This window comes from Thermobia domestica, chromosome 14 (genome assembly GCF_964235325.1).
Source record: "Thermobia domestica chromosome 14, izTheDome1.hap1.1, whole genome shotgun sequence".
Lineage (NCBI taxonomy): Eukaryota > Metazoa > Arthropoda > Insecta > Zygentoma > Lepismatidae > Thermobia > Thermobia domestica.
Genome location: NC_137467.1, coordinates 9,747,739 through 9,774,625, shown reverse-complemented (window position 1 = coordinate 9,774,625; position 26,887 = coordinate 9,747,739). Strand labels below are relative to the sequence as shown.

The 26,887-nt window shown below is 36.3% G+C and overlaps 1 protein-coding gene across 2 annotated transcripts in view; it reads left to right on the top strand.

The window, feature by feature from the left end:
* Positions 1–26,887, top strand: part of tho2 (THO complex subunit 2-like protein) — a 184,377-nt gene that overhangs the window by 17,149 nt on the left and 140,341 nt on the right. For both annotated transcript variants that reach the window (XM_081737693.1, XM_081737694.1), the window contains exons 6-13: positions 625–740; positions 4,418–4,551; positions 8,166–8,422; positions 9,570–9,713; positions 15,475–15,647; positions 20,287–20,482; positions 23,857–24,026; positions 26,546–26,732. In XM_081737693.1, coding sequence (XP_081593819.1) covers positions 625–740; positions 4,418–4,551; positions 8,166–8,422; positions 9,570–9,713; positions 15,475–15,647; positions 20,287–20,482; positions 23,857–24,026; positions 26,546–26,732 — 1,377 coding nt within the window. The remainder of the gene's footprint in view (positions 1–624; positions 741–4,417; positions 4,552–8,165; positions 8,423–9,569; positions 9,714–15,474; positions 15,648–20,286; positions 20,483–23,856; positions 24,027–26,545; positions 26,733–26,887) is intronic.

Below are 26,887 nucleotides of genomic sequence, written 5' to 3'. Positions count from 1 at the left end.
CTTAATTCTGGTTCTTGGTAATATAAAAACTAAAATGGGAATAAGATTGAATAAATAAAAATTAATGATTTTGAAAAGCTAGAAAATTCTTCCTCACTGACGTGAATAACATCGTAATAGTAATTATATCTAGATATATTGTCGAATTATACCAGATTGCTTTTTGTTTGTTTGTTTGTTTGTTGTAATCCGGTCATCCTAAGACGTTCCTGTGTGTCTGAAAACTACAAGTGACGAGGAAAGCTTAAAAGCCTGGCTTATGATTAAAGAAACAAACTGACTTTCACGTATGAATAAAGAAACGTAAGAAAAATGGTAAACTTTGTATTATTTTTAGTAAGGCAGGCTCTTAAGGAACATAATCGAATTCAGATCCCTTATATCGAAGGCAAACCGTAGAGATTTTTATTTGCACCATTGTATATCACAATTTATTGCAGTTTGTTAACTGAAATATAAAAGGTAGAGTTTTTTCTAAAACTTTTTTTCTAAATATTTGTAATGTAACCTTTTTCTTTATTCAGATATAATATGTAAACATTTTAAATTTGATTTAATGGTAGCTGAAATAAAATTACTTGAATAGTTTTGATAATTACTAACGTATATTGTTTTGGTCTTCAGTACCTTTCAGGCAATTTACTTAAAGAGCGTCTGGAGATAGATACACTGCAGGATGTTGGGACGTTGAAGAACAGAAATTTCTATACGAAATTCATCAAAGTCAAAACTAAATTATAGTAAGTAGGTTTTTTTTTTTTTTTTTTTTTTTTCAGTTCTTAATTGTGTATTTATTTGCTTCTTTTAACTGAAACAGATTTATGAGAATTTAGCTAAAACTGGAGCTATAGTCCATGAATGATTAAAGCTGCTGCATATGGTGTGTTCAGCTAAGAATGTTAATCAGCACATTAGCTTCCAATACAATTACATACAGATTTCTAGATGTGTGTTCGCTTCCTCGTAATACAAGATAACTTCACAAACGTCCCGCGATATTGCAAGATTTGAATAGAACCCGCGCAATAACCATCCAGCTACAACAGCGTTTCCCAACCTTTTTCAACTCGCAGCACAGTATGGGTGTAACTTGAATTCTTGCGGCATACTCATAGATATTATTTGTAAATATAAAATACCGTGTATTTTTTTCCGTGATTACTGATCTTTCCACAGAGAAGAAAGCTTGATCACTGGTTTTTCCCCGTGGTAAATCAGTATGCTTATTTTTCATTTTAATTTAAAAATAGAAAACAATTGCAATGAAATATTGGACACAGGTTTTTAGAAATACGCTTTCTTTTTCGAAAACTGTATCCAACCTTTCACTAAGAAGGAAGCACTAAATAACGAACGAACAAATAAATCTCTTGTACTTTTAAAACACACATGTAGGTAATTTGTATGCATATTTGCTTTGTCGAAAGCACTGAATGATATTTTAAAATTTCAAGTTACCAAATAGTCTGCAACAAGAAAGAAGCAATAATGTCCATAACAATGCTAACAAATACTTTTTTCAACATTAAAAATTACAGAAAAGTAACACGGTATGAAACTTAAAATTGTAAATTCATAGTAATGTGAAATACGAATATACATTTTTTCCTTATGACTTGCAGTTTGCTAGCTATTAATAATTTTGTTTCGATTTCCTCGCGGCTAATTCACGGCACACCAATGTGCCGCGGCATACCGGTTGGAAAACGCTGAGCTACAAGAAGCACTACAAAAAATTCAACCATATGTAAGTAATAGCTATTGCACTTTTACTGCAAAAGTTAGGTGAAATAAGCAAGTCGAAATGTATTTAGAAATACTCAATAGATACTCACGAATCTGGCTCACAGTTGATACAGAAGAAGAAAGTAATGATGATACGTGGTAGTGATCAGAACATAGTGCTCGTAGAACGTCACGAGCAGCTACGTAGGCTCTCAAAAAAACTACTGCACTTAACTTAATAGCAGAAGTGACAGGAGCAGGTGATCGAGCAGATACCTCGTCGTACAGATGCTGAATGTCAGTCAGAGGTATAGTATTCCACTTACAATTACACATGCACTCCTTTCCTCCCTGTCTATAATTTGTTCTATTTTTTTCTCTTAATTTTCGTCTACTTTTTTAGTTCTATTCGAAGTAGTCGGTGTAAATGTCTGTATCACCACTAGTTCTTTTTTTTTTTTCTTTTAAGTGTTAACATCATAACTCATATCATCAACAAATTCTACTTTCACTATCTTCCCTTTTAGGCGCTTATCAAGAACTATTCCTATACCATTATAACCGCCTTTTTTAATACCTGAGTAAAGCATTCCGTATCCTTCACTGCTCAGCACCTCATTACTTTTCCATCTAACTTCACAAATTCCTACCAAACCTAGATTATTTTGTTTAATTTCTTCTTTAAGTTTTTCTAACTTCTCTCCCTGTAACATGGTACCTACTTTCTATGTTTCTATCCTAAACCTTTTGCTCTTTAATGTCTTTCCTACATTGTTAATTTCTTGTCCAATAGTTCTTCCCAAGACATCTCTCTCCCAAAGATCCGAATAGAGGGATATTTTACCACCGGAATTATATTTTGACTTGCGGAAGACCATTGTCTATGTTCTCTTTTTGCTGTCAGCAGACAGGGGAGGAAGAGTAGTTGTTTCCCGGTGTCTTCCACTCTGCAGTATCCCAACCGTTAAAGTCACTCTGACCACGCCTAGGACTAATGTCCAAGTTGCCGTACCAATCACTATGATTTCCGCCTACTTGGCTACTAGACAACTACTGCCTTTTCACAAAACACTTTCTGTCTGGCTACTCCATTTAGACCAATTCGGTAGGGCTGGCCCTTCTGGTAGTGAACTACCGCCAACACAGTTCTAAATTTTACAGTAACGCAATCCTCCCCACTCGACGCATATGTGTCTTCGTAAAGGTGGTGTTTATCGGGGACGTATATATAGTATTGAATAACTTAAATACGTTAGATATATACAAATAGCTAAATAGAAATATATATATTTTACCTTACTTCATATACTTAACATGAATACATTTATATATATATATATATATATATATATATATATATATATATATATATATATATATTATAATATAGGGGGGTTTCAAAATAACATCGACAACGTTTGAGAGGTGATTCCTGACACCAAGATAAGACAAAAAGTCCAGACCATCCTGAGTGCACAAATGCTTCCTTTCAGAGTTATAGGCTGCCGAAAACATGAAAAAATGAACTTTAAAGGCCCATAGCTCCAAAACTATGGGATCTACCGTAGTCGAGTCAAGACTTGACTTAGGAACTAATGTCCCTATCCAAATATCCATGTTTCAGAATCCTTCGGTACTTCCGCAACAATTTTTATACAGGTAGTTGGTAAGTACTTAAAAGTATATGCCCGTAGCCGAACTCCCTCTATAAAAATTGTTGCGGAAGTACCGAAGGATTCTGAAATGTGGATATTTGGATAGGGGACATTAGTTCCTAAGTCATATCTTGACCCAACTTCGGTAGGTCCTATACTTTTTGGAGCTATGGATCTTTAAAGTTCATTTTTTCATGTTTTCGGCAGCCTAAAACTCCGAAATGAGAGATTTCTGCACCCAAGTTGGTCTATACTTTTTGTCTTATCTTGGTATCAAGGAATCACCTTCGAAACGTTGTCGTTTTTGTTTTGAAACACCCTTTATATAAATATATAATTTCCTAGTTAGATATATTTATATTTAGCCAGACATTTTATTATAGCATTTATCTGTTTATTTTCATTTAAAGAAATCAGTAAGGGTGAACTTGTCCTTACAATGGTCACACTACCACCAAATCATACCATTGACTGTTCGACGTTTCTACTAGATCGTGTTATTGTGTCTGTCTGTGTCTGTTTATTTACGTCAGGGAGGATTGTATGGGTGTTTTTAAATGCATTACGGGTAGTGTATTATCACATACAAGAACTTGCAGTTTGCAGAATTCATGCATCTTATTTTTGTTATCAATAAACAGCCACTGGAGTTGATTTTATCTAATGTTCATTTAGGTATTTTGGGTACCTTTTTGTGTGAGCTTCAGTCTGTATTCTAGAGAGAACGTAAATTATTGTTGAAAGGGACGTTAAACTCTAAATCAACATCAAGGCTATATGAGATGGGATCTTGAATAACGTGAAATCCGAATAATGAACTCCCACCGGGAATCTAACCCGGGTCTCTTACGCCAAAGGCGCGTATGCTAACCGCTTAGCGACGAAGGAGCTGGAACGTAAATTAAAATAAATAAAAACTGTCTTAGTGAAGCTTTTTTAACACTTAGCATTTGGTTTAGCAATAATACCAGTAATTCTTTAAATAGTGTTTTTTTTTTTTTTAAATACATGTTAATGTTGTTTTTATTTCCTTCTAGTTACAAGCAGAGGAAGTTTAATTTGTTCCGTGAAGAGAGCGAGGGTTATGCTAAGCTCATCACAGAATTGAACCAGGAGATCTCAGGAAGTGTTACCCCAAAATATATTTTAGAAGTGATTAAATCTCTTATAGGTATGTGATTGATAATTTTCAGTCTTTTTGTCTGGTTGATTCTGTTTGAATAAAAGGGGAAAATAAAAAGAGTAATTTGTAATACCATCTAAAATAGCAAATTTTTCAGTATATCCTCATTGTTAAATAGTGCGTCTTTTGGAGCGTGACGTCATAATGATTCGGAAAATCTTGGAATGTACCGTGAAAGCAGAGATAGATGTAGTAAATACTATTTCTAACAACGGACGAGGTTGCCGGGTTAGTTCTTAGAAATACTAGGTAAAAAAAGAAATAATAATGATGATAATAATAAAGTAATAGTAATCCTACTACAGTGAAGAGGCTTATCTGATACATCCCACTTTGAATATTTTTAAGGAGTTTAGTTTACCCTCCTGAGACATGAGACCTGGTCAGCTCGTAAAAGTGAAAGTATGATGAAATCCGATTCGATTATGCTCAGAGGGATTAGTTGAAGCTGTAATGTGAGTTTGTTTTGTACGGTGTTATCAAGTGTTTCATTTGACATGGTTGCTTTAGCAACCATTCATAGTTAAAGTTTGTCAGCAGCACCAAACAAAGCTAGACATCATTCAGAGAAATATATGTTAAATAATTTGAGAGTACAAACAGTTAGTAAACAATGCTACAAAGATCACATTAAAACAGTGGTTAACATACATCATGTGTTATGTATATGATTACAGTGATACTCAGGCGGGGACTTTCCAGGCACCCGTGAGCAAGGTATCATGGAAATACATTTACAACAGTAAGATATGTAGAAACACGTGAAATTGTATGCATTTGGGAGTTTTAACCCCCTTAATGAAATTTTGCTTACGCCACTGTTTTAGTACACATACAAACTTGTGTTAAGCCCGGTTATCACTGCATGTGCAGCAATTTAAAGCTAATTTAGGGCCAAGACGGAAGAGTGAATCATGCTGGATACATTTTGCTCTATTTGTGCGTAGACGACCTGAGCTTTCATTGCGCAGTAAACTCATGAATCATTGTTCTTTTTTCCACGTCATTCCGACTACCTAAAATATTGTCGTCGTCGCCTTCAGAATCTGACGCATCGATTGCGTTCGTAGCAGATTCATTGTACTGTTCTTCACCTACAGCTAAATTAAATTAATGATAAATTTAGTATGTTTTGTTCTACCTAAACATGCAAGAAATCAGGCAGTATTAGATTAAAATATGGAAAAGCATTTGTTTCTTTTTAGTTTAACGTCCCAGAGTTCACGCTCTTTAGGCTAAAACAGACTGATGATTGGTGAAGTGATTCTAATTTTACTTTTTTGTGCTCTCCCACTGAGAATCGACCATCGGAATACGCGCTAGCCACTAAACCATTCGGGAGGGTTCTCATCGTACAGTTTTGTTTTGTGATAGTTCTTGTGTTCCAGATTTACCAACAATATCGATGTCTGATGTTTCAGGAATATTTAAAATTGGATAGTGTTCTTCCTCACGTTCATACTAAATGTGTGACACATGTAAATTCATTAATTGATCAACCTCCTCAACTGCCAAAAGTTGTGGTGGTTTCCCTTTATGGACAATTAGCCGAAGTACACGATTCTCTGGCAGCTGCGTTCCTGATGTGAAGACGACAGTATCCTCTGAGAGGAAAATAAAAAAAAAAAAAAAAAATGTTCTGTAGTTTTCGTTGTTTACGTAGTTTTCATTTAGGCCTTACAAAAAGTTACAAGCTCTTACGATACTAAGCATCCATGAAGAGCTGTGGCTGGCCAGGTAGCGAATGTTCAATTGGGTGATACGTGGCCAGGTCATTGGTTCCCAATGTCTTCTGGCTTAAGCCAGATTCCGGTCTCTCTTAATCCAGGTAGCTTCCCAATTGCTTCACGACGCTGGTAAAATACCATTAAACAATAGAACACAAAAATTTGCACGAAAAACCTTTAACGACGACTCTCGACAAGCCCAAGATACCGGGGGGAAAAAAAATGACTATAGTTGACAATCACTAGTTAGGAAAAATTTTCTTTCGACAGCAGTCGACTTACGCAGTGAAAGAGTAACGCCAGCTGTTTCAACGCTAAATCTCAGTCCTTTTAGTTGCTACGTTCTTTCTGTACAATCGGAGTAATTTCCATTCACTGTATAGTCCAGCTCCTATCCTATTTAAAATTTCTGTGGAATGCAAAAGGATGTTTTCATAATAATAATAATAATAAAACTATATTTTGGAAACTAGAAATTAAAAATATTATGTACACGTTTCTATGTATTAAATATTTTATGTATGTTGAAATTAAGATGACTGCATGTTCTTCGTATTGGCTGTTCGAGTTGTCGGATAATATGCTCCACTGATAATTTAGTGGTAAAGTCCTTTATGCAATTTCGATGTGAAGTCTCCTAGATACCATTGATTACCGCAAAGTTGTTTACCACCAAATCATCATTGCAGCATGTAATCTGGCATCTCTGGTAACCAATATTAATAACGATTCATTAGCCTTTATTATGCAGTTTTCTTATACTATGCAGGGTATAGTTAGGGAACGTGAAACTAAAGATTTCAAGCAAAACAAAACAAAACAAAAACAAACAAACAAACAAAAAAAAAAAAAAAAATCAAGTATTGTGACCTCTTTTGGTGCATCGTGGAACTACATTTTTGCTGCTACATTTCACAACCCTCATTATTTGCTTTTTCTAACAGGACTTTTCTCTGGATTACTTCTTATGCGGGAGAAAGGATTATTTCAGCACTTACTTTAGTAGACTCCGACACACCACACAAGTAATAATATTTCCTCTTTTATATAGATACTAGCCTTCGGCTAGATTAGTGTGCGCTCCCAGACTCCCGCATTTGCTCGGCCTATGGCCTCGCACCTCTTAAAGCCACAATTATACCGAATTTCAAATTTCTTTTCATGTTACAACTACCTAAAAGACAATATCTTGTACCCCAAGAAAACGCCCATTTAAATAATATGGGAATTTCTTCAACCCTCTTTAGACCCCGTACAAACTCTTTATTTTTGGAAATTTTTCGGTGGGTTAGTCCCAGAAGGCTACAATAACGCCAAGTTTCATCATTCTAATCCTGCCGGAAGTGCCTAAACATTTTCGGGTGTAGAAGATATCCCATATAAATAACATGGGGAAGATTTTTCAGTTCCCATAAAACCACTCTAAAGTTGTTTTTTTTTTTTTTTAAAATCTTTTTTATGTACTGATTTACTTTCATAACGCTGATGAAAACGTACAAGCATACCGAATTTCAAGTTTTTATTCCAAGTACCTAAAACATTAGATTATAGGGGAAAAAAAGAGCCCATTTCAATAACATGGAGGATTTTTCATCTCCCATTCAGACCCTCTAAAAAATTAGATATTTACTTTTGGCAGTTTTTCTATGAGTTAGTCCCGGAAAGCTACAATCATGCCAAATTTCAACTTTCCGTGTCAGCCGGAAGTATCCCTATATTTTATGTCAGTTCATCTAGTTTTATATATAGTTAGAGTTGTATAGTTCGAAATGCTAGTACTGAATTAGTCGATTGTAGTGCCTTTCCTTGTAAAATAATGCTAGATGACTGCAATGACCATATTTGTAATTGAATGCTTTTTCCTCTTTGTTGCAGGTTGTTTTAACTTAGACCCAAACCGAGTTTTGGATGTAATTTTAGAGTCGTTTGAATGTAGACCTGATCATGATCAATTTTTCATCCCTTTGCTGCAGTCGTACATGTGTGATCCAAAGATTTTCTGCGAAGTACTTGGCTTTAAGTACTGCTTCTATCAAAATAGCGTGGAAGAACCTACACCTGAATCACTGTACATAGTAACTGCTTTGATGTTGCAGCATGAAGTTATCAAGTTGGATGATATCTATTGTTGGGTAAGTAGAGCCATTAACTATTAATTTAATGTTTGTTTTGTTTCTTTGTTCAGACTTTAACTACCATTATACAGGTTGTGTACCTGTAATGAGGCGTTAACCCACAGTGTAATATGAAATCCGAATTATATACAGGATGTCTAAAAATCCCCTGACATAGGGTAACTCTGTTATTATCAGAGTTACAACAAAATGTAAGAGGGGAAACCATCTCCAAATATGATGTTTTCAATCTAAAGTGAAGTATATATTTTTTTTTTTTTAAATCGGACGAGCCGTTTGGGCTTGTACACTCTTTACGCGCCCAATGTTAAATGAAAATGCAACGTTGCCATTTACCTGGACCCACAACATAAGTGAATAAAGTTACTGTGTTTTACGCTAACATGTCGAAGACCAGCCCCATGTCAAACTGTAACTTCAGTCACTTGTGTTCTGGGTCCAGGTAGATAGCAACGTTGCATTTTCATTTAACATTGGGCGGATGAACAGTGTCAGCCCAAACGGCTTGTCCGATCAAAAAAATAAAAAATAAAAATCCTTCACTTTAGATTGAGAACATCATATTTGCAGACGGTTTTCCCTTGTAACTCTGATAATAACAGTTATCCTGTCAGGGAAGGGGCCGCGGTGGCTCAGTGGTAGAGCGTCCACCTCTGGTGTTTGGGTTCCCGGGTTCGATCCCAGCCCCCGCCAAGTGAACTTTGTAACGGACAAACACCGTGTGCGTGGGTTTTCTCGGGGTTCTCCCGTTTCCTCCCACTTTCTTCATTCCACCATTTCATTCATTTCTCATAATCACCGTCTCCTTTAGCCTAACCGGCATAACCGTGGGACGTAAAACTCAAAGATTTCATTTCATTTCCTGTCAGGGAACTTTTGAGATACCCTGTATATTGCTAGTGGGAATCGAACTCAAGGCTTCCTCATGAAAGACGAGCACGGTAACCGTTTGACCGAGGGAAAAGGAAACGACAGTTCGTTTCTTCTGTGGCTAGAGAAATAGAGGAGTAACCAATTTGTTCTAATACATAATTCTGTATGGAGAAAGATACGATAGAAAAATTCCCAAATTATGGGCGGGAAATATTGAAGGTAGTTTGAGTTTCCACTTATCCAATAAATGTATAATGTTTTTGTGTTTCAGCTGACACCGGATGATAAGGTAATGCAGAAGGATAGTGAAAAGGAGCTGAAAGACGCCAGGGAGTATGCGAGGAAATTAAATGTTGTTTCAACAAAAGAAAAGGCTGACGAACAACAAGAAGAAAAAGAAAACCCACAAGAAAAGGTAAATTCCATTCCTTGTTTTATTGTTTATATATATACTTATATCTTTTATTAGTCTTATTTCTGAATGAAAAGTACAAAATTCTGTTAAGACAGCTTTCTACTTATCCCGCTCAGAGCGTGGATGTTATGTATTGTAACCTAGCACGCTTAAATGTTGTAAGGTGTCCTTGCAAAGTCTAGCACAACTGCCTTCAGAAGTCATCAATGGCATACGTGAATGGCCATAAAACTAGAACTGAAGGAAATACTAAGTCAAGATTTTGAACCAAGGACTCATAAAATGAATAGTACTGCATTCTTGAGTAACACGGAAATACCCATTAAATCATAGCTGTTTGCCATCCCTATACATATAGGAAAGATTCTAAATTTGACATATCTAGAACTTCGAACAACATATGGTCAGCACAGTTGATATATGTACTGGATGTTTGCAGAATAACACAAGACAGTAACATTAACACTCAGATAGTACTTCTGTGATCCTGCTCACGCTGCTTTCAATGATCTGATGACGTGAAACTGACCACGCGTACACTTCAGAACTTTTTGTTAGCACGTAATCAAATTTCCATCACTTGCGTTTAAATGGTCCGTCTCTCAGGTGTAGTAATTGTCCGTGTGCTCCTTAGGTTGAGAAACTATCCAAAGTTTAAATTTTATTGTTGCTTCTTGCAGTCATGCGCGGTTCGATCACGATAATCGAAAAGCAGTTGAAACAAGACACGTCTCACTTCACTCCAGTGTCTTTGCTTTGTTTTCGTATCCGTGCTTCATCGAAATCAATACAGTGGAACTTCCCTTAACGGATACTTCTATACTACGGACAGATCTTTGTGTCCCGACGAAAATATGTCTGTTATTGTTGGGAATTGGAACGGGTATAAAGTGTTACACACTGTTTGTACTGGGCTCAAAGCCCCACAGAAAGTTGCGCATACTCTGATTAGGAAGTTTTGATTCGTTATGAATCTGGGTAAACAAAGCTGTCAGATTTTATTCTTAGGGCTCTCTTGTATGTTCACTTTGTTGGAAGAATCTATAGTTATTGCGTACTCTTATTTATTTGGTTTGAACTCTTGTAGTAATTGAATCATTATGTCATGGATATACTAATGTCGCATAACAAAAGTATCAATGCAGTATTCTATTGGTAGTAGTGAGATCGCTCTAAGGTTGAACGGAACTTAAATAATTGATTCTAACATTTCATAATAATTTGGTGCAGATTATCAATATTAGCTCTGTTTAATTAATTATCCCTATTTGGGAATATCTAACAATTATTGTAGTATATAACTCTTCCTTTTGCGGATACAGATAGTCTTCTTCCCTTTCATTTTAATAACCGACAGAAATTATTCTCAGTTCATACGAATCTATCACAGAAAATGCAAGTAAAATCTGCGATAAAGTACTGTAGATAACACAGTTCATAGGATACACTGCAAACAGCTTTCCCAGAGTTCGGAAGAAAACCATAAACCGTCATGATCTGTGAGCTCTATTCACATTTGAAGTATTTAACAATAATGTTCTTGTTGGGTTATTTTTACCTTTATTGGTTAGTTGGTTTGGAGTTCAGCACCGAGGCTATGTAAGATGTGGAGCTACGGCTTAACATGGGGTACAAACCTCATGAGTTCCTATCAGGAATCGAATCCGGGTCCTCCATATTGACGCTCACTGTATAGTCACAGGGGAATTCTTATTTTACTTTTAGCACAATCCGTAGTTGAGTTACGATACTTTACTGAGAACAATATGTACTTGAGAACAAAATTGATACACACGAATACGAATACAGAATTGATACATACAAAATTGATACATATATTTTGCGATACCCATGTTCCCGACCGATACTTTTGTTTCTTGGCAGAGGGTATTTCCACCTCATTTCCCCAGTATTTCAAACATTGAAAATAGTGTCTCGATATTACCCTACATTTGCATTATTTTGATACAATGGGCGTTCAGTAAGTTTCGCACAGATGATTATAATATAACTAGTTGCAATATGAGGATGCTGTTTTAGGTGAATATACTTTGATCCTTTGGCTACAAGACCATATCACTCAATGTAGCCTCCATCTGCTGTGACGTATCTCGTCCAACGTTCTTTCCATGTCTTGAATCCGCTTTGGTAAAATTCAGGGGACTGACTTTTACACCATTGTTTCCTACAAGAAATGAGGGCCTTATCACTGTTGAATGTTTTTCCTCGGAGGTGGACCTTCAGACGACTAAACAGGAAGAAATCCAAAGGAGCCATGTCCAGACTATAGGGAAACAGAGACTATTTCGCATCCCATTTTCATGATTTTCTGCTGAGCCTCGTGGTTTTGTTATGATGGGGTTTGATAACCTTAATTCTCTTAGTCTGGAAAGCACGTCGTACCTTATTCAGTAACAAACAGTAAGGCTTCTTGTTAATTGTGGAGCCATGTTCTAAGAAGTCTATGCAGATGATACCTCACTAATCCCCCCCCCCCAAAAAAAAAAGGCTATAATTTTCTGGCCCAATCTGAAGTCTAGTTTTTTTTTAAACCGCTGCTACCAACGTTGGATACTGGCAACCGGAAGCAACTTCCTCTGAATTGATGTGGCTGATTCATCGCCGGTTTTGAAGATGAATTCCAATACCGATCGTTGTCGGGTTCTGATGTCTACATTAGTGTCATTGCAGTTTATCTGTGAATCATACAAAATCACAATTATCATTTTGAAACCAAAGGATCAAAGTGTGTGCACCTAAAATTTCATCGTCATATTGCAGCTAGTAAAAGTTTATACCCATATGCAAATGTTATTGAACGCCCTTTGTATTAGCCTACATTTGCATTTATAATTTACGTGTTTACTGCATTTTATTTACAATTTACCACATCAGCTGTGAATAATCTTAATAATGTATGTAGCCTCTCTGTAACGGAAAGCTTTCATTTAACAATAAATAATCATGTTCCATTGGTGTCCGCTATTTAGAAGTTCCATTGTATCTTTATATATATATATATATATATATATATATAAAATCACGTCTGAGCGAAGAATCTTCAACTGACTGATCAATCACTGAATCAAATCAGTTCGTCGCTTGGTTCTTTCTTTTTGCCTCTATTTATTGGTGGGAAGTTTTACATAACGTCTTTCCTGTTTTCTGCGTCTCTTCCCAAGGTAGGGAAGCTTCCAAGCTTGAAATTTCTATGGATAGATGCTGTATAAACTTCATGATATTTTGATTGAGTAAATAGCCTAGTAACCTTCACAGGAGCAAGATACGAGATTTCTAGATACCTAACGTAAAATCGTAGACATTTACTAAGAGAAACAATTTTCCGTTTCAGAGTTAACCGTAAGATTCTATGTTATTACGCAGTTATTCTTCTCGGCGCCTAGTCATCTTACATTAGAGTTTAGGATTTATTAGTCAGGGAAGATAATTATTTGAAAAAAATGTGTCTTGTATTGTAGAGTCTGGTCTAAGAATTTGTTGCTGTGTCCTGCTTATACTATTCTCAGTGGTAAATAAAGGTAACCGATTTTGAATATCCTTATTAGAGAGGGTGTTTATAGTGTCGTGCTTCCACCGTTCATTTCAGTATCATTCAGTTCTCATTGTCTCCTGTAGCCTAAAGGAGACTAGTGGAACGTGAAACTCAAAAATAACATTCAATACAACACTTCGTACTTCATCACTAATAAAAATTGGTTGTGTGGTTAACCGCATCATTGTTAGTTTGAGATTTTGGAAAAATCTGTAGCTAAACTCAGTTCTTTGTTACAGTAACAAGGACATTATTTAGTTTCTTCCCCAAATCACTTGGAAGTGACTCTAGCTCACTTAGTAGTGATTACGGTTCGTTATTTGTAATTCTGATGAGTATAAATGCAGTGTAGACTGATGGCATAAAAACTACAATGCATAAAACACTAACCAATTTGTGCTAGGTGGCTACTAAAAAGCACGAATGCTATCTAACAGAGTCAGAGAAAGAGTGCAACAAGGAGTGCCCGAGCTGTAGCGAGGAAGTGCGTCCGTAGAAGGCGCATCAGCGATGATAGGCATAAACGAGGTCGTTTGCAACGGCTCACTATAAATGACAGTATCTACTCCGGAGACGTCAATGGATTTTGGGGGAAATAATAAATGCTATCCCAGTAACAATTGTAGGCAATGTTACTCATTCAAGGTTAACGTAGTGATATCTGTTCATCTCGTAGTATATATGTTCCACGACAGGTACGTATTTTCTTCGTTCCGGCTCCATAGTATAAAATGCATAAGGCTTCTGGACAACCTTTCTGTTTTATGAGGCATTATACCATATCGACTCCTCCCATACATTGTTGTTTTCGAAAACTAAAAATTTGATATATAATTTTCTGCTAAAATTCTGGGTAAATTAGAATAAACTAAACTAAAACAAATCAAACACGAATATTTATCCAGCCTTTGATTAAATGTAGTAAAACATAGAACTAATATTTCATTCTTTCTGTTTTCAGCCAGCGCTCTGCTGAAAGTAAATCAACACTATTTATACATGCGTTATTTTGTATATCCTTTGTGCGTCATCATATCCATATTCTTCTTTATGTTTGCCATTGATTATTTAACAACTTTGTCCAGCATTGTATCAACTTCATATAGTTGGTCCCTACTTCTCTTTATCATCATCATCATCATCATCATAGGTATTCTGCCCTTACTGGCAGGTCACTTGCAGCAGCTGAGAAGCTTTCATGCTCCACGGTCCTCCGCAAACCTCTTTGTCTTCACGTATGATCTTTCTGTTTTTATATCATCCATTAATTGTAATCTCCTTCGCACTCTGCCTCTCTTTCCCGCCACCATACCCTCTATGACGTCCCTCATGATACAATTTCTTCTTAGGCAGTGTCCCAACCAGTTTCTCTTCCTCTTCTTAACAATATCTAAAAGTGTTCTTTTCTCCCCAACCATTTCTAACACCCACTCATTCGTTTTCCGCTCGACCCAACTAATTGTTTCCATCCTCCACACCCACATTTCGAATGTTTCCAGTCGTTTTTCATCACTTTTACGTAATGTCCACGTTTCCGCCCCATACAGTACAACACTCCACACGAAGCATTTTATTAGTCTTTTTCTCAACTCTCTATTCAAGGTCCCACAAAACAGACTGTTCTTCTTCCTAAAGGCTTCTTTCGCCATTCGTATCCTTGCTTTTATTTCACGTTCGCATTTCATGTTATTACTAAGAATACTACCCAGATATCGAAAACTATTCACTTGTTCTATTCGCTCCCCTCCCACTTTTATATTCGACACAGACCTCTTCGTTCCAATCACCATGGTTTTTTGTCTTTCTAACATCTATTTTCATCCCATATTTTTCAAAGCCCATCCTCAGGTTTTGTACCATTTTATTGATTTCCTTTTCAGATTCTGCAACAAGCGCCATATCGTCTGCAAATCTTATGCATCTAATTATTCTACCTCCTACCGAAATGCCGTCATGTAAACTCTTATTCACTATCTCTCTTAGATAGACATTAAGTAGTGTTGGCGAGAGGCAGCATCCTTATCGAACTTCTCTTTATAGTTATTTATATTTTATCTAGAAAAACATTCTTAGTATAGTCAACCCCCAGATTACTTTTTTTTTTTTTTTTTTTTTTTTTTTTTTTTTTAAGAAACACTGTAACTTGAATTGTGTCACAGTGTACGATTTAATTTGTTTTTACATTATTATGTATTGTTCTGTTTTCAGTATATTGGAAATCAGAAGTTTGGTTTATGTGAAGCTTTACTGAAAATTGGAGACTGGAACCACGCCCAACAATTGATGAAACGTTTACCAGAACATTATGCTGTAGATCAGCCTCCAATAGCCAAAGCATTGTGCAAATTATTGCACTCTGTTATTGAACCCTTATACAACACGTAAGTTCTTCTTTTCACTTTTTTAAAGAGCATAATTTATTGATTGCAAGTTAGTTTCATATATTCATATCCGTGAAACTTAATTTTAAAAAATGTATCTGTGGCCTAAAACTATACAAATTTACCCACAAATTTAAAGAACTGCCTATTTACAGTAAAGTTTATTAGCTTGGTTACCTTTCTAATTTGGCTACCTGCACAGTATAGGCGTATTTTTATAGAACTAAAATATTCTCATGAGCTATATATATATTTAAGGGTGGGTCAAAAAAAAGTAATAACATTGAAAAGTGGCGAATTTGGGGAGACTGGAAAAAAAATAAGAAATCGATTTATATCTTCCGGTCGCGCATGTGCTCTAAAGTGTCTCGAAATTTGGAAAAAAAATCATATTTCATGATAACTTTTAATATTTTTAAATAGCCTCTTCTCGAATGTAATGGCTCAAATTCTTATGTATTAGAGCCAAAGAAAATAACGTTTGAATATATATGTATCCATATATCTATCAACATTTTCCGGTCGCGCATTACCTTCGAAGTTACTAAAAGTTTGAAATAGTATTTACCAATAAAGATAGATCAAAGTTCAAATATGTGTGTGTATATATATATATATATATATATATATATATATATATATATATATATATATATATATATATAAGAAACTAACAACTACATGTTTTTTGGTTTTCATTATTGAATGCAAGTTTAAATGTTTAAAAACGAAGTATTTTAAAGCATTAATAATATTTATAAAGAGATCTATTATTGTCAGAACTAAGTTTTTGTATGAAGAGTCGTAAGTTCAAGAAACTCATGTTGAAGAATTGAACATCTTCGTTTTCACTAAGTCTTAGCTGAATGTATTTTGAAATCTGATATATAGGTGGATGGAGCGTCGCCGTCATTGACCCAAGCGAGTTACAACGTATACCTGAATTTCTTTGAATTACATTTCTTTCGTGAGTGGAATATTTTGAACGATTTGAACAGTTTCTTTTTTTTAAAATCTTTATCAGTTCGAGTAAGATTTGACTAATGCTATTACATTTAAATACTGACTGAAAAGTTAAGTAAGATTAAAAAAAAAATAAATAAATAAAAAACGTAAAGATGTGAATTTAGCAAATTTCGGCAAACTTTAGAGCACATGCGTGACCGGAAGATAAAAACAGATTTTATTTCTTTTTTGGATCAAACGCTCCAATATATTTCAACTCGATTGAGAAGCAGTTCAAAAATTTTGTGGCCCGTGATCCAAAAACTAATTATTTGTCAAAATCGCAATCTTTCGATCTTTTTTATGATTCCTAAAATTGTTGTTACTCTTTTTTAGTCTCCCGAATGAGCTACTTTTCCGCGAAAATGAATTTTGACTTTTTCTTCCTTATATATTACCTATTACTCTTTAAGTTGTCATTGTGTATCCTAGAACGTGTAGCCTCTGTATAGCAATCATCTCACTACTTGAAATTCCGATTCCTAAAGATACCTTGCACTTCAAGTTTTCGGCTCTCCTCTTCAGCATTGTTGACGAAAGAGAAACACAGTAGTAAAAGAAATTTAAAAAACATCAAGGAAATATGGTATGTTTAGAAATTCGATGATAAACTCCGGAAAACGGTTGTTTAATATCAGATGGAGAAAGAGGTTCTAATAAAATATGAGTCGAAAAATATCTCCTATCAGAGCTATAAACCATCGAAAAAGCGAAATATCGTCCTGGTTTGAAAATTATGAGACCTATCGCAAGCGGTTGATGGAATTATACAAGAACTATATACGCTCTATCTAAATATTCATGTTTCAGAATCCTCTTGTATCGGCGAAACGGATGCTCAATTAGTTCTTAACAGAGTATCTCCGTACCCCAACTTCCTGTGTATATAGTTCTTTTCACTGGTACCGAAGGATGGTAAAACGTGGATGTTTAGATGTAGCATATACTAATTTTTGTGTAATTCCTTGAAACGCTTTTGATAGGTCTCATAGTTGTCCAGTCAGGGCGTTTTAAAACTTGACGTTTCACATTTTCGGCAGTTTTTAACTTTAAAATGAGACATTTTTCGACACACGTTCATTAAAATTGTTTTTCTTTCATTTGATAGAAGGAATCTTTCAGTTTACGTCCCACGATGCCCTTTAGGCTAAGGGAAACGATGATTAAGGCAAGCGAATGGTGATGGATCAATTGGCGGAATGAGAATGTGGGAGGAAACGGGAGTACCCCGAGAAAACCCACGGACACGATGTTGTCCATCACAATTACTTGGCCGGGGATCAAACCAAGGGCTCTATGCACCAGAGATAAGCTTTCTGCCGCTGAAGACCGTTCCCCCTCACGTCCCGGAGTTTCGTCATTGAATTTCTAAACATAATATATGAAGGAATGAACTCACCGGGGAAGAGCAGGGAAGATGCATCATGTCAATACGAGGGCGGGAGGAAAAGTTCTCGACCTGACAAAGAAAGACTGCGAATTTCAGTGCAAAAATGATTTTATTTTTCGACTATAATCTCCCTTAACTTCAATACACTTGGTCCAACGTTTCTCCAACATCAGTATTCCTTCCCGGAAGTGAGAGTCTGGAAGGTTGTGAAAATAGTCATCCACGCCCCTCTCAGCTTCTTCATTCGACGTGAAGCGCTTCCAGAAAGAAATTTCTTCAAGTTTGGGAACAGATAGAAGTCCGATGGTGCCAAATCAGGAGAATATGGCGGATGGCCGAGCAAATTGTACTCCAAATGCCGCAGTTTTCCCATCGCCAACGCACCCTTGTGCACAGGTGCTTTGTTCTGGTGAACGATGATTTTCTTCTTCAAGCCAGGCCTCTTCTTGCGAATTTTGGCATCCAGCTGGTCAAGATTGGATTAATATTCGCCTGTAATCGTTCTCCCGTTTGCAAGGTAATCAATTAATAGGATTCCTTTCACATCCCAAAACACACTGGCCATGACCTCTCCGGCCGATACGATCGCCTTCGCTTTCTTCGGCGCTGCACCACCGGCTTCCACCCACTGCTAGGACTGCTGTTTCATTTCTAGCGTGTAGTGGTGAACCCATGTCTCATCCATTGTCACAAGTCGCCGCACAAAATCAGTCGGATCCCTTTTGAATCAATCCACAGATTACTGCGAAAATCGTTTTCGCATTTGGTTTTGGTCGGCAGTCAGTAAATGCGGCACCCATCTTACGTAGAGCTTTCGCATCCCTAGTTCTTTGTGCAAGATGTTTCGCACCTGTTCCTCCGATATCCCCACACTCTCAGCTATCTTACTCACATTCACTCGCCTGTCGTCCAACACGATATCATGCACTTTTTCGATTTTCAATGGTTGCGGTTTTCGGCCTTTCTTCACGTGGGTCATCTTCGAGGGATGAGCGACCACGTTTAAATTCAGCTGCCCACAAGGACATGGAAGGCGCAGAGTCCCCGTAAACTTTTGTCAATTTCTGATGAATTTCCGTAGGGGTTAATCCATCCAAAACGAAAAATTTGATTACTGCACGATATTCAAGTTTATCCTTTTTTACAAGTAACACGCAAGACGTCTAACTACAACAATGCCTGCACACAAACTACTTGAGAGAACAAGTTGACACTTGTTATACGAAACGCGCCTTTGGCGTAGAAGACCCGGGTTCGATTCCCGGCGGGAGCTCATGTGGTTTGGATTCAGCATTAATCAATTGGTCCACGTCTCATATAGCCTCTCTGCTGAAAGGGACGTTAAACTCAAAATCAACTCAACTTATACGAACAACTGAAAAGCGCCCCCAGGCAAGAACAATAAAATTTTGCTGATTAGAGTGCCATCTCTGGGTCAGGCCGAGAACTTTTCACCCCGCCTTCGTAGCTTGTACTTCATTATTTTATTTTCTTGAAAGTAAAGAACAAAATACTTCATTCTTCAAGTAGGTAAGGTAATTTTTACTGAATCAGGGAAGGTAAGCATACAATTCTAAGCTTGAAAGTACGTTACATTAATGAAAGGAGGAAACAACCGATGTAAACTTAACGATTTTTACATACGAAATCCTTTGTAGGTGCGAATTTAGAAGTGAAAAGGTACACGACTGGACCGGGACTCGAACCTGGGATCTTCGACGTACCGTGCTGATGCGTTTACTCAGACCACGTAGTTTGCATAACCTAGCTGTTGTGCTTGGACAAATCCAGTTCTATGTTCAGAACATCGCTAACGGTTGTATTATGATTGTGTTAATGAAAGGAGGAAACATCCGATTTAAACTTATTTTTAGACCCCAAATCCTCTGTAGATGTGAATTCAATAATACACAAAGAGTTAAAAAGTGCCAGAGATTCGAACCAGCGACATACCATGCCAATACGTGAACCACTGCACTATCTAGTCCGCTTACTCCACTCTTCCACTTCCGGTCCAGTCATGCAATTTTTCAATCTTTGTAAATTATGAAACTATGTTCTTCATCTGCTCCTTACCATTGATAGCGCAGAATAGTATCATGCGCGAAGAAATGTGAGGAAGACAGTAGGCCTTGTCGAAATTGGTTTTTTGCTTATGCGTGAATTTATGTAACTATTCGTATTTAGATCTTTAAATGGAGGGTGTAGTAAAATTTTACTGTTTATATTTATTTATTTTTTTAGGCACTGCGGGCTTTCTTCAAAAGTCGCTAGAAAACCAGCACCACCTATCACTAACCCGTTCGCTCCACAACCTGTTCATACATTTCTAGAGTTCAAAGGTGTATTGCCAATGCTGCTTACTTTGGGACCTTCGTTACATTACGATCCCATACTAATGTACAAAGTTCTTCGAATAGCAAAAGCAGCATTATCACAGGTAAGTTTTCTAGGATAAGTAAACACTTTTTTTTTTGTTGTTGTTAATTAATTAAATATCGATAGACATTTATATGATACGCAAATAATCAATATAATGAGGTACGAGTGGCGTATTTAGGGGGTGGCTATCGGGCTCAAGCGCCCCCTTCCGAAATAAATTTGTTATATGCAAAACTTCAGTAAAATTTGTCGTCACCCAAAAGGAAATATATAAGTACTTAGTAACGTGTTGTGCATAGCCCCTCCCGAAATAAAATCCTAAAACGCCACTGTGGGGTGCATATATAATCCTCGACATAGAAGTTTCGTTAAAATAAATAAGTTCCAGCAACAATTCAGTGAGTGATATTTTTCCTCAGTGGGCTCAGGTTATTATTAGAGTCTAAGTGAGGCTTATAAGATTGTAATCTTATTATTTATGTACGTCGTGTGTCCGTTACTCCACACGATGACTAAATGCTATTTTTTGAAATATTCTTTTTCCTCGCAGTGATTATTTCTGCCGAATTTGTTAATGGAATCAATCCGTTATCTTCACGGGTAACGGTGAGTTTAACTGTGCTTATTCATATCCCATTCTTCATAAATGTACTTTTCGTATATGTTAATATGTAAACCTAAAAACATTTAAGGGTTGTGGGTTGCATATACTTCTAGGCAAAACTAAGTTGTTGTTTTTTAATCCTTATAAACGTAAGTCCATTCATTCATAAAAGCACGTTTCGTGTGATCATCTTTACTGTCTTTGGCAGAGTTTATTCGAACTTGTTTATGGAATTCCACCGACAGTTAGAACAACAGAAAAATGGGGGAATTCCATAAATAAGGCGGAATAATAAGCCTGTACCAACTGAAAAAAGGTATTTGAAATACTTAGAAAATAGCATTCATTGGGTTATTAGTGCAATATGCAGACAATATAATGGAATTTAACCCTTTTAATTTTTTTTTAAAGGTAAGTTAGACTTTCAGCTACAAGCAGCTATAGCTTATCCAGACTTACGAGTGGACTGTTGGTCTTATGGGAACAGCGATGCCAAGTTGAGCATTAAAAACAAATGCAGAACAGATCGCGCTTCTATTATACTGCCGGCTGATGTTGCCAACTCACGTAGTAAAATAACCACCACCACGACGATTAATAAATAATAATAATAATAATAATAATAATAATAATAATAATAATAATAAACAACTTATCACATTGAATCAATTGCACTCTAAAGAATCAATTCCTTCTATATGTTTTGTCTTTCCACTCTTTATCCACGGCTATCCCAATATTTACCCACGATTCGCCCATGTATATTGTTTCTATTTTGGTTTCGAAATTTTCTTATTTGCCGTAGATATTTGTGACGCAACGACACAATATCCTCTCTATATATAAGCATGGCCTTACTTTGTCTTTTCTCATAAACAAATTCAAGCTCTTTTAAACGTACGTGGAACGTGGATCTTTTAAAGTTCGACCAATCGGGATCTGAATCACGGGCGGATCCAGGGGTACGATCGCCCCCCCCCCCCCGAAAAGGAAACTTTCTTATTTTTTTTATATATAAATAAAACTCATTCCAAAGTTTAAAGCCCTTAAAAGTAGCAGTATGACAACCCATCGCCCCCCCAGAAGTCCTTCCTGGATCCGCCCCTGATCTGAATTCACCTGTTTGAGAACGGAATTGAGTGTTGGTGGCAAATTTCTAAAGAATAGTAGTTTCTGAAACCAGTACTATTATAAAACCCAACAAAAATCGGTCAGTTTCGAACTCCCAAAGAAATTTCAATACAAGAAAGATGAAAGAAGAAATATGAAATGTGTCCTACAGTAATTCTCGCTAAAAAAAAGTTCCTTCCCGACGAGGAATATATCTAAATAATCGAACTCAGTTGTACCAAGAAAAAATTCATGGATCAGTGCTAGGCCTAAGAAGTTTTATACTTAGCGTTTATTTTTTATACAAAGCAAGTTAATAGTTTTGGAAAAATATGGATTATGGCTGTAGCTTTGTTAAATAATAATAATAATAATAATAATAATAATAATAATAATAATAATAATAATGACCTAATAAAACTGAACTACCTGAGATGATAATTTCGTACTTGAAAAATCATCCTACAGATCATCCCCTGAAATTATTACTGCCTTTTTATTCAGTGTCCCCCGTGGATGAGTGGTTACGCTCGTCGTCTTCTAAGCAAAGAGTCACGGGTTCGATTCCAAGTGCGGACACAAGTTATTCGAATCTCAACGTTAAGCTGCAACTCCTTTTCTGCTCTCTTTCCTTTTTGATTAAAATATTTCTCTTTGGTTGAGATAGAAAAAAGAAAGAAAAGGAGATGAAAAGAAAGTTTACTTTTTTCCAAAAATCAGATTTCATTCAATTCTTTCTGGCAGTACTTTTATTTCTTTTTAGCTACGTGAAATCAGTGGAAGTGACAATACTAATGAGCTCACGAATGTAGGTTGACACTACGGTGAAATTTTTCGGCAGTGGAAACGCTATCTTTGAACAGACAGTTTTAGACACGTACAAAAGGAGTGGCAACGTTCTAGCAGCTATTACGCTTATCACGTCTTCCCCCTTCAAGTTTAAGAAACAAAAACTAGCTATTAAAAGCTAATTAAATACTTTATAAGAAAAAGAGAAGTTATGAGAATTATTTTTGTATCGTCGGTAAATATATAACATTTTTAAAGATAAACTACAGTAGTGAAATTGTTGTCTTTAAGGGGGTAAGTACGCAGAAGTAAAAGCCCATAAGCAGCCACAGTACAGACCAAACGTTGGACGAGCAATACAGCATCATCCCTATTTATCCTAGGATCATGGTTCGTACCTCATTGTCTTCAGAATAGAACAGCCTTTCAAACGGTACCATTCATATATCTCTGTCGTGTATCTGAGACAAGAAAATCATGAAAAAAGGGATTTTTTGTTTAAAAAATATTTTTGAAAATCTTTTTGTCCCTCTGGACCCTCGCCCCTCCCCCCCCCCTATGTTAACATCTGAAACAAATGAAAAATACTAAGGGATGCAATGAATGTGTGTGTGTGCAAAATTTCAATCTTCTAGATGCAAAAGTAAGCCCGTCAAAAATAATAAAGTAAGCCTAACAGAAAATTATTATTTTTAAAGTTATGACGTCATCACTCCTATGTCTCGACGCAGAGAGGCGTGAAACCATATGTAACGTGTTCCACGGTGCCACCATGCTTGAAAAAACAAAAAATATACGATAGAATTTAAAAGGGCTAAAAGCAGATTCTGTAAAATGCTATGGTCATTATAAGATTTTAAGTTTATACTTAATATTTTTGAATTTCGCATTTTCGCTAAGTTGAATGGATGTAATTATCTTCTTTTCAGTGTGGATCAGATCCTCAAAGTGCTGCAGCAGATGGCAATGAGACCTTGTATTTTGATATTATAACCTTGCTGGATGAGGTTATACTGCCCTCTCTTTCGCATATGGACTGCAATTGTTGTGTAGCAGAGGAAGTGTGGAATGTTATTAAGAAATATCCATACCAGTGCAGGTTAGTAATACATTATTTGATTTCTGTATTTTATTTCGACATTTTCTGTTTATTCCCCCAAAAGAGTTGAATATCCGTACCTGGAAATAGTGATACTCCCCACCAGCAGCATTAATTTGTCTCTGAGGGTCAAGAAAAGTAGGGATCTCTCGGAAATAGAACTCAGCGGAACGTCAACCGAGGATGGTTGTCAATGCTTGACTCACTCCTTCGAGGCCGTCCCAGAACAGAGATGTCAAACGATTGGATGACAGTGCAGGATGCATTAGCGTTCCGCAACCAATTCGGATAATGGTATCTCGCGTAACATCAGCAGCATGTGGTTTCGTGTTACTGTGAAGCAGGGTAACCCCCTTTGCGATTGCCAAGTACTGATTCCACTTTTCAATTTTTTGTGTCCATATTTCAGCTGCTGCGAGTACAGTCACATTGATCGTCTGGCGAAGTGACGACAGTTCATGATGTACGACACCCCACCACACCACACCAAACTCAGAACTACTACTCATTCAGGTGATGGAGTAGTGTCTTTGGTTGTTTTCTAGTGGAAATGGTTCCAATCAGTAACGACCCGTAGAGTAAAAGTTTTTCTAAGAAACAAGTTGAAATGTACTGTTATGTGCACTCATATGTTCTGAAAACTCTGAACACAGACACGAAGCAATTTTCCCTTCTTCCCTGTTAGTAAGAGAGATGGTCACGTTTAAAAAAAAAAAAAAAAAAAAAAAAAAAAAAAAATTGCTTACGCTAGTTTTTCTTATGCTTGTTTAGACTTGGGGTCAAAAGAACATAAAACATAAATTTCTATTTTGTTAGACACCAGATCTTGAGAACCCTCATTCTTAGCTATAGAATAATAGGGAGAGTCTTTCTGGTTTAAATTTGCTTCCTGCACTATTCAGTAACCCATGTAAGTGTCGTACTTACGTTTTAAGTTTTCATCACTTCTTGCTTATTTATATTTTTGAAGAAATAATACGGTGGTAGTCTTGAATATCCAGAGTCTGTCGTCTTGAGATCTTTGGCCAACGTATTTCTGTGTAGGTCTTGGTTTTTGTAGAATTCTGATCCTGTTACGTTTCTTGATCCTTGGATTCAATGCAGTAGCTGTTAGTCGAAATGAAACTGGGAGTTCATTTCTGTAGTCCATTTTATACTGATACAATTAGTATTTTTCTTAATAATTATTTACGCGCGCCAACTCGCTTAGAGAAAATGTATTCGTTCTATCGCATCCACTAACCTATCGGTCAGTCAATGAAGATGGAAAGAACCCAGAACTTTGTCTGCAGCCTTACTTAAGCCCTCGGATTGAGACGGCGTGATTTCTCACTGATGACCTAGATTTCTTTATTGAGTAATAGGGAGGTATCTATTGAAATGTTTCCACACAACCTTTTCGCTAATAAGCTGCCCTTGTTTTTTTATCCTTATAAGAAAAAGAATCCAATGAGAAATTATGCTAAGAATAATGTCCGTGGCCGGAAGCTTGCTCTAGATCTATATTAGTGTCTTTCTTTTATTATGATTTGGAAGCAAAGCTAATACATCAAGACAAAAGAACATTTAAACTTTTTTTTTTTTTTTTTTTTTTTTTTTTTTGTTTTTGTAAATGCATCTGCTCATTTTTAGTAAGGACTGATTTTATGTTCAGTAATATTATTTCAGACAACACTGTCGCCTTCATCGGTAGCTCAGGGAAAACTAGCAGACACAGTTAAAGATACTTTTTTCCTGGAATCTGGAAAGTCCTCAAAACTCTCCCTCCTGTTCTTGGAGACCTGAAAATAAACGCTTTCCACATCCTTCTGTTGTCCCTTTGTTTTATCTTCCATTCATTGCTTTTTTAAAAAAATGCTGAATTTTGTTCAGTTTATGAAAGGTTACGGAAGTATTGCAACATTGAAGAGAATGACAGCGCACGTGCTGCCTAAGACCAGCCGTAGGTTGTGTGGAGGAAGAAATGGGTAGTGGTTGGGGCAAGAAATCTCTAAGTTTGTCTCCAACACTAACTCATGCTTAACCTTGTCTCGTCTCAGAATGACATCTTACTCGGATGCGTGTGCCCACTTGAATAATGGTGAGGTTAAAACTCTTGCTAATACATATTTCTTGTACTCCAATAACTCTTTTTAATAATTTCTTTACGTCCTTGCTATTATAAACACTTTGCACTAAACCTTTTGTAACGACAATTATAGAATCGTGCTGACCATTGAAGAATGCTTGTAGGATTAATGTTATAAGTAAGTTTACGATTTTTTTTTAACGTACCACTCAGTTATATCATTAATAATAATAATACTCAACTACTATAAATTCTAGTTAAGCAACTCCAGTATACTATTACAAATTTCGTACTATTATTGACAGCGATAAATGTAATAATTGGTAATTAATGTTGTCATTTACAAAATCTGGCCTCCCAAAGATATTTCTAATTATACATGTTTGAGAGTTGTTGAGTGTGTGTTGCTTTTCGTTATTACTTATTTAGTTGTGTATTTGTTATTTTTCAGATACTGTTTGTACAGTAGATGGAAAAACGAGACTTATCAGCAACACCCAAAACTGTTGCGTAAACGAGGAGAAGCGCTCAAAAAGATTAAATTCATTATGAAGAGGGTTAGCAAGGAGAATATTAAACCCATTGGACGACTAATAGGAAAATTAACTCACAGTTCACCTGGATTTCTTTTTGATTATGTAAGTATAAGTTTCCTTGTAGGTGGTGACATCGTTTTATTATATAAACAGGGTGATTTAAGAGGAATGTCACATTTTGCGAGGTGGTTCTACATGTGAAAATAAACCGAAAAAGTTCTGTGAAGATGTGTCCGATTTTCAATCGCTACGGAACT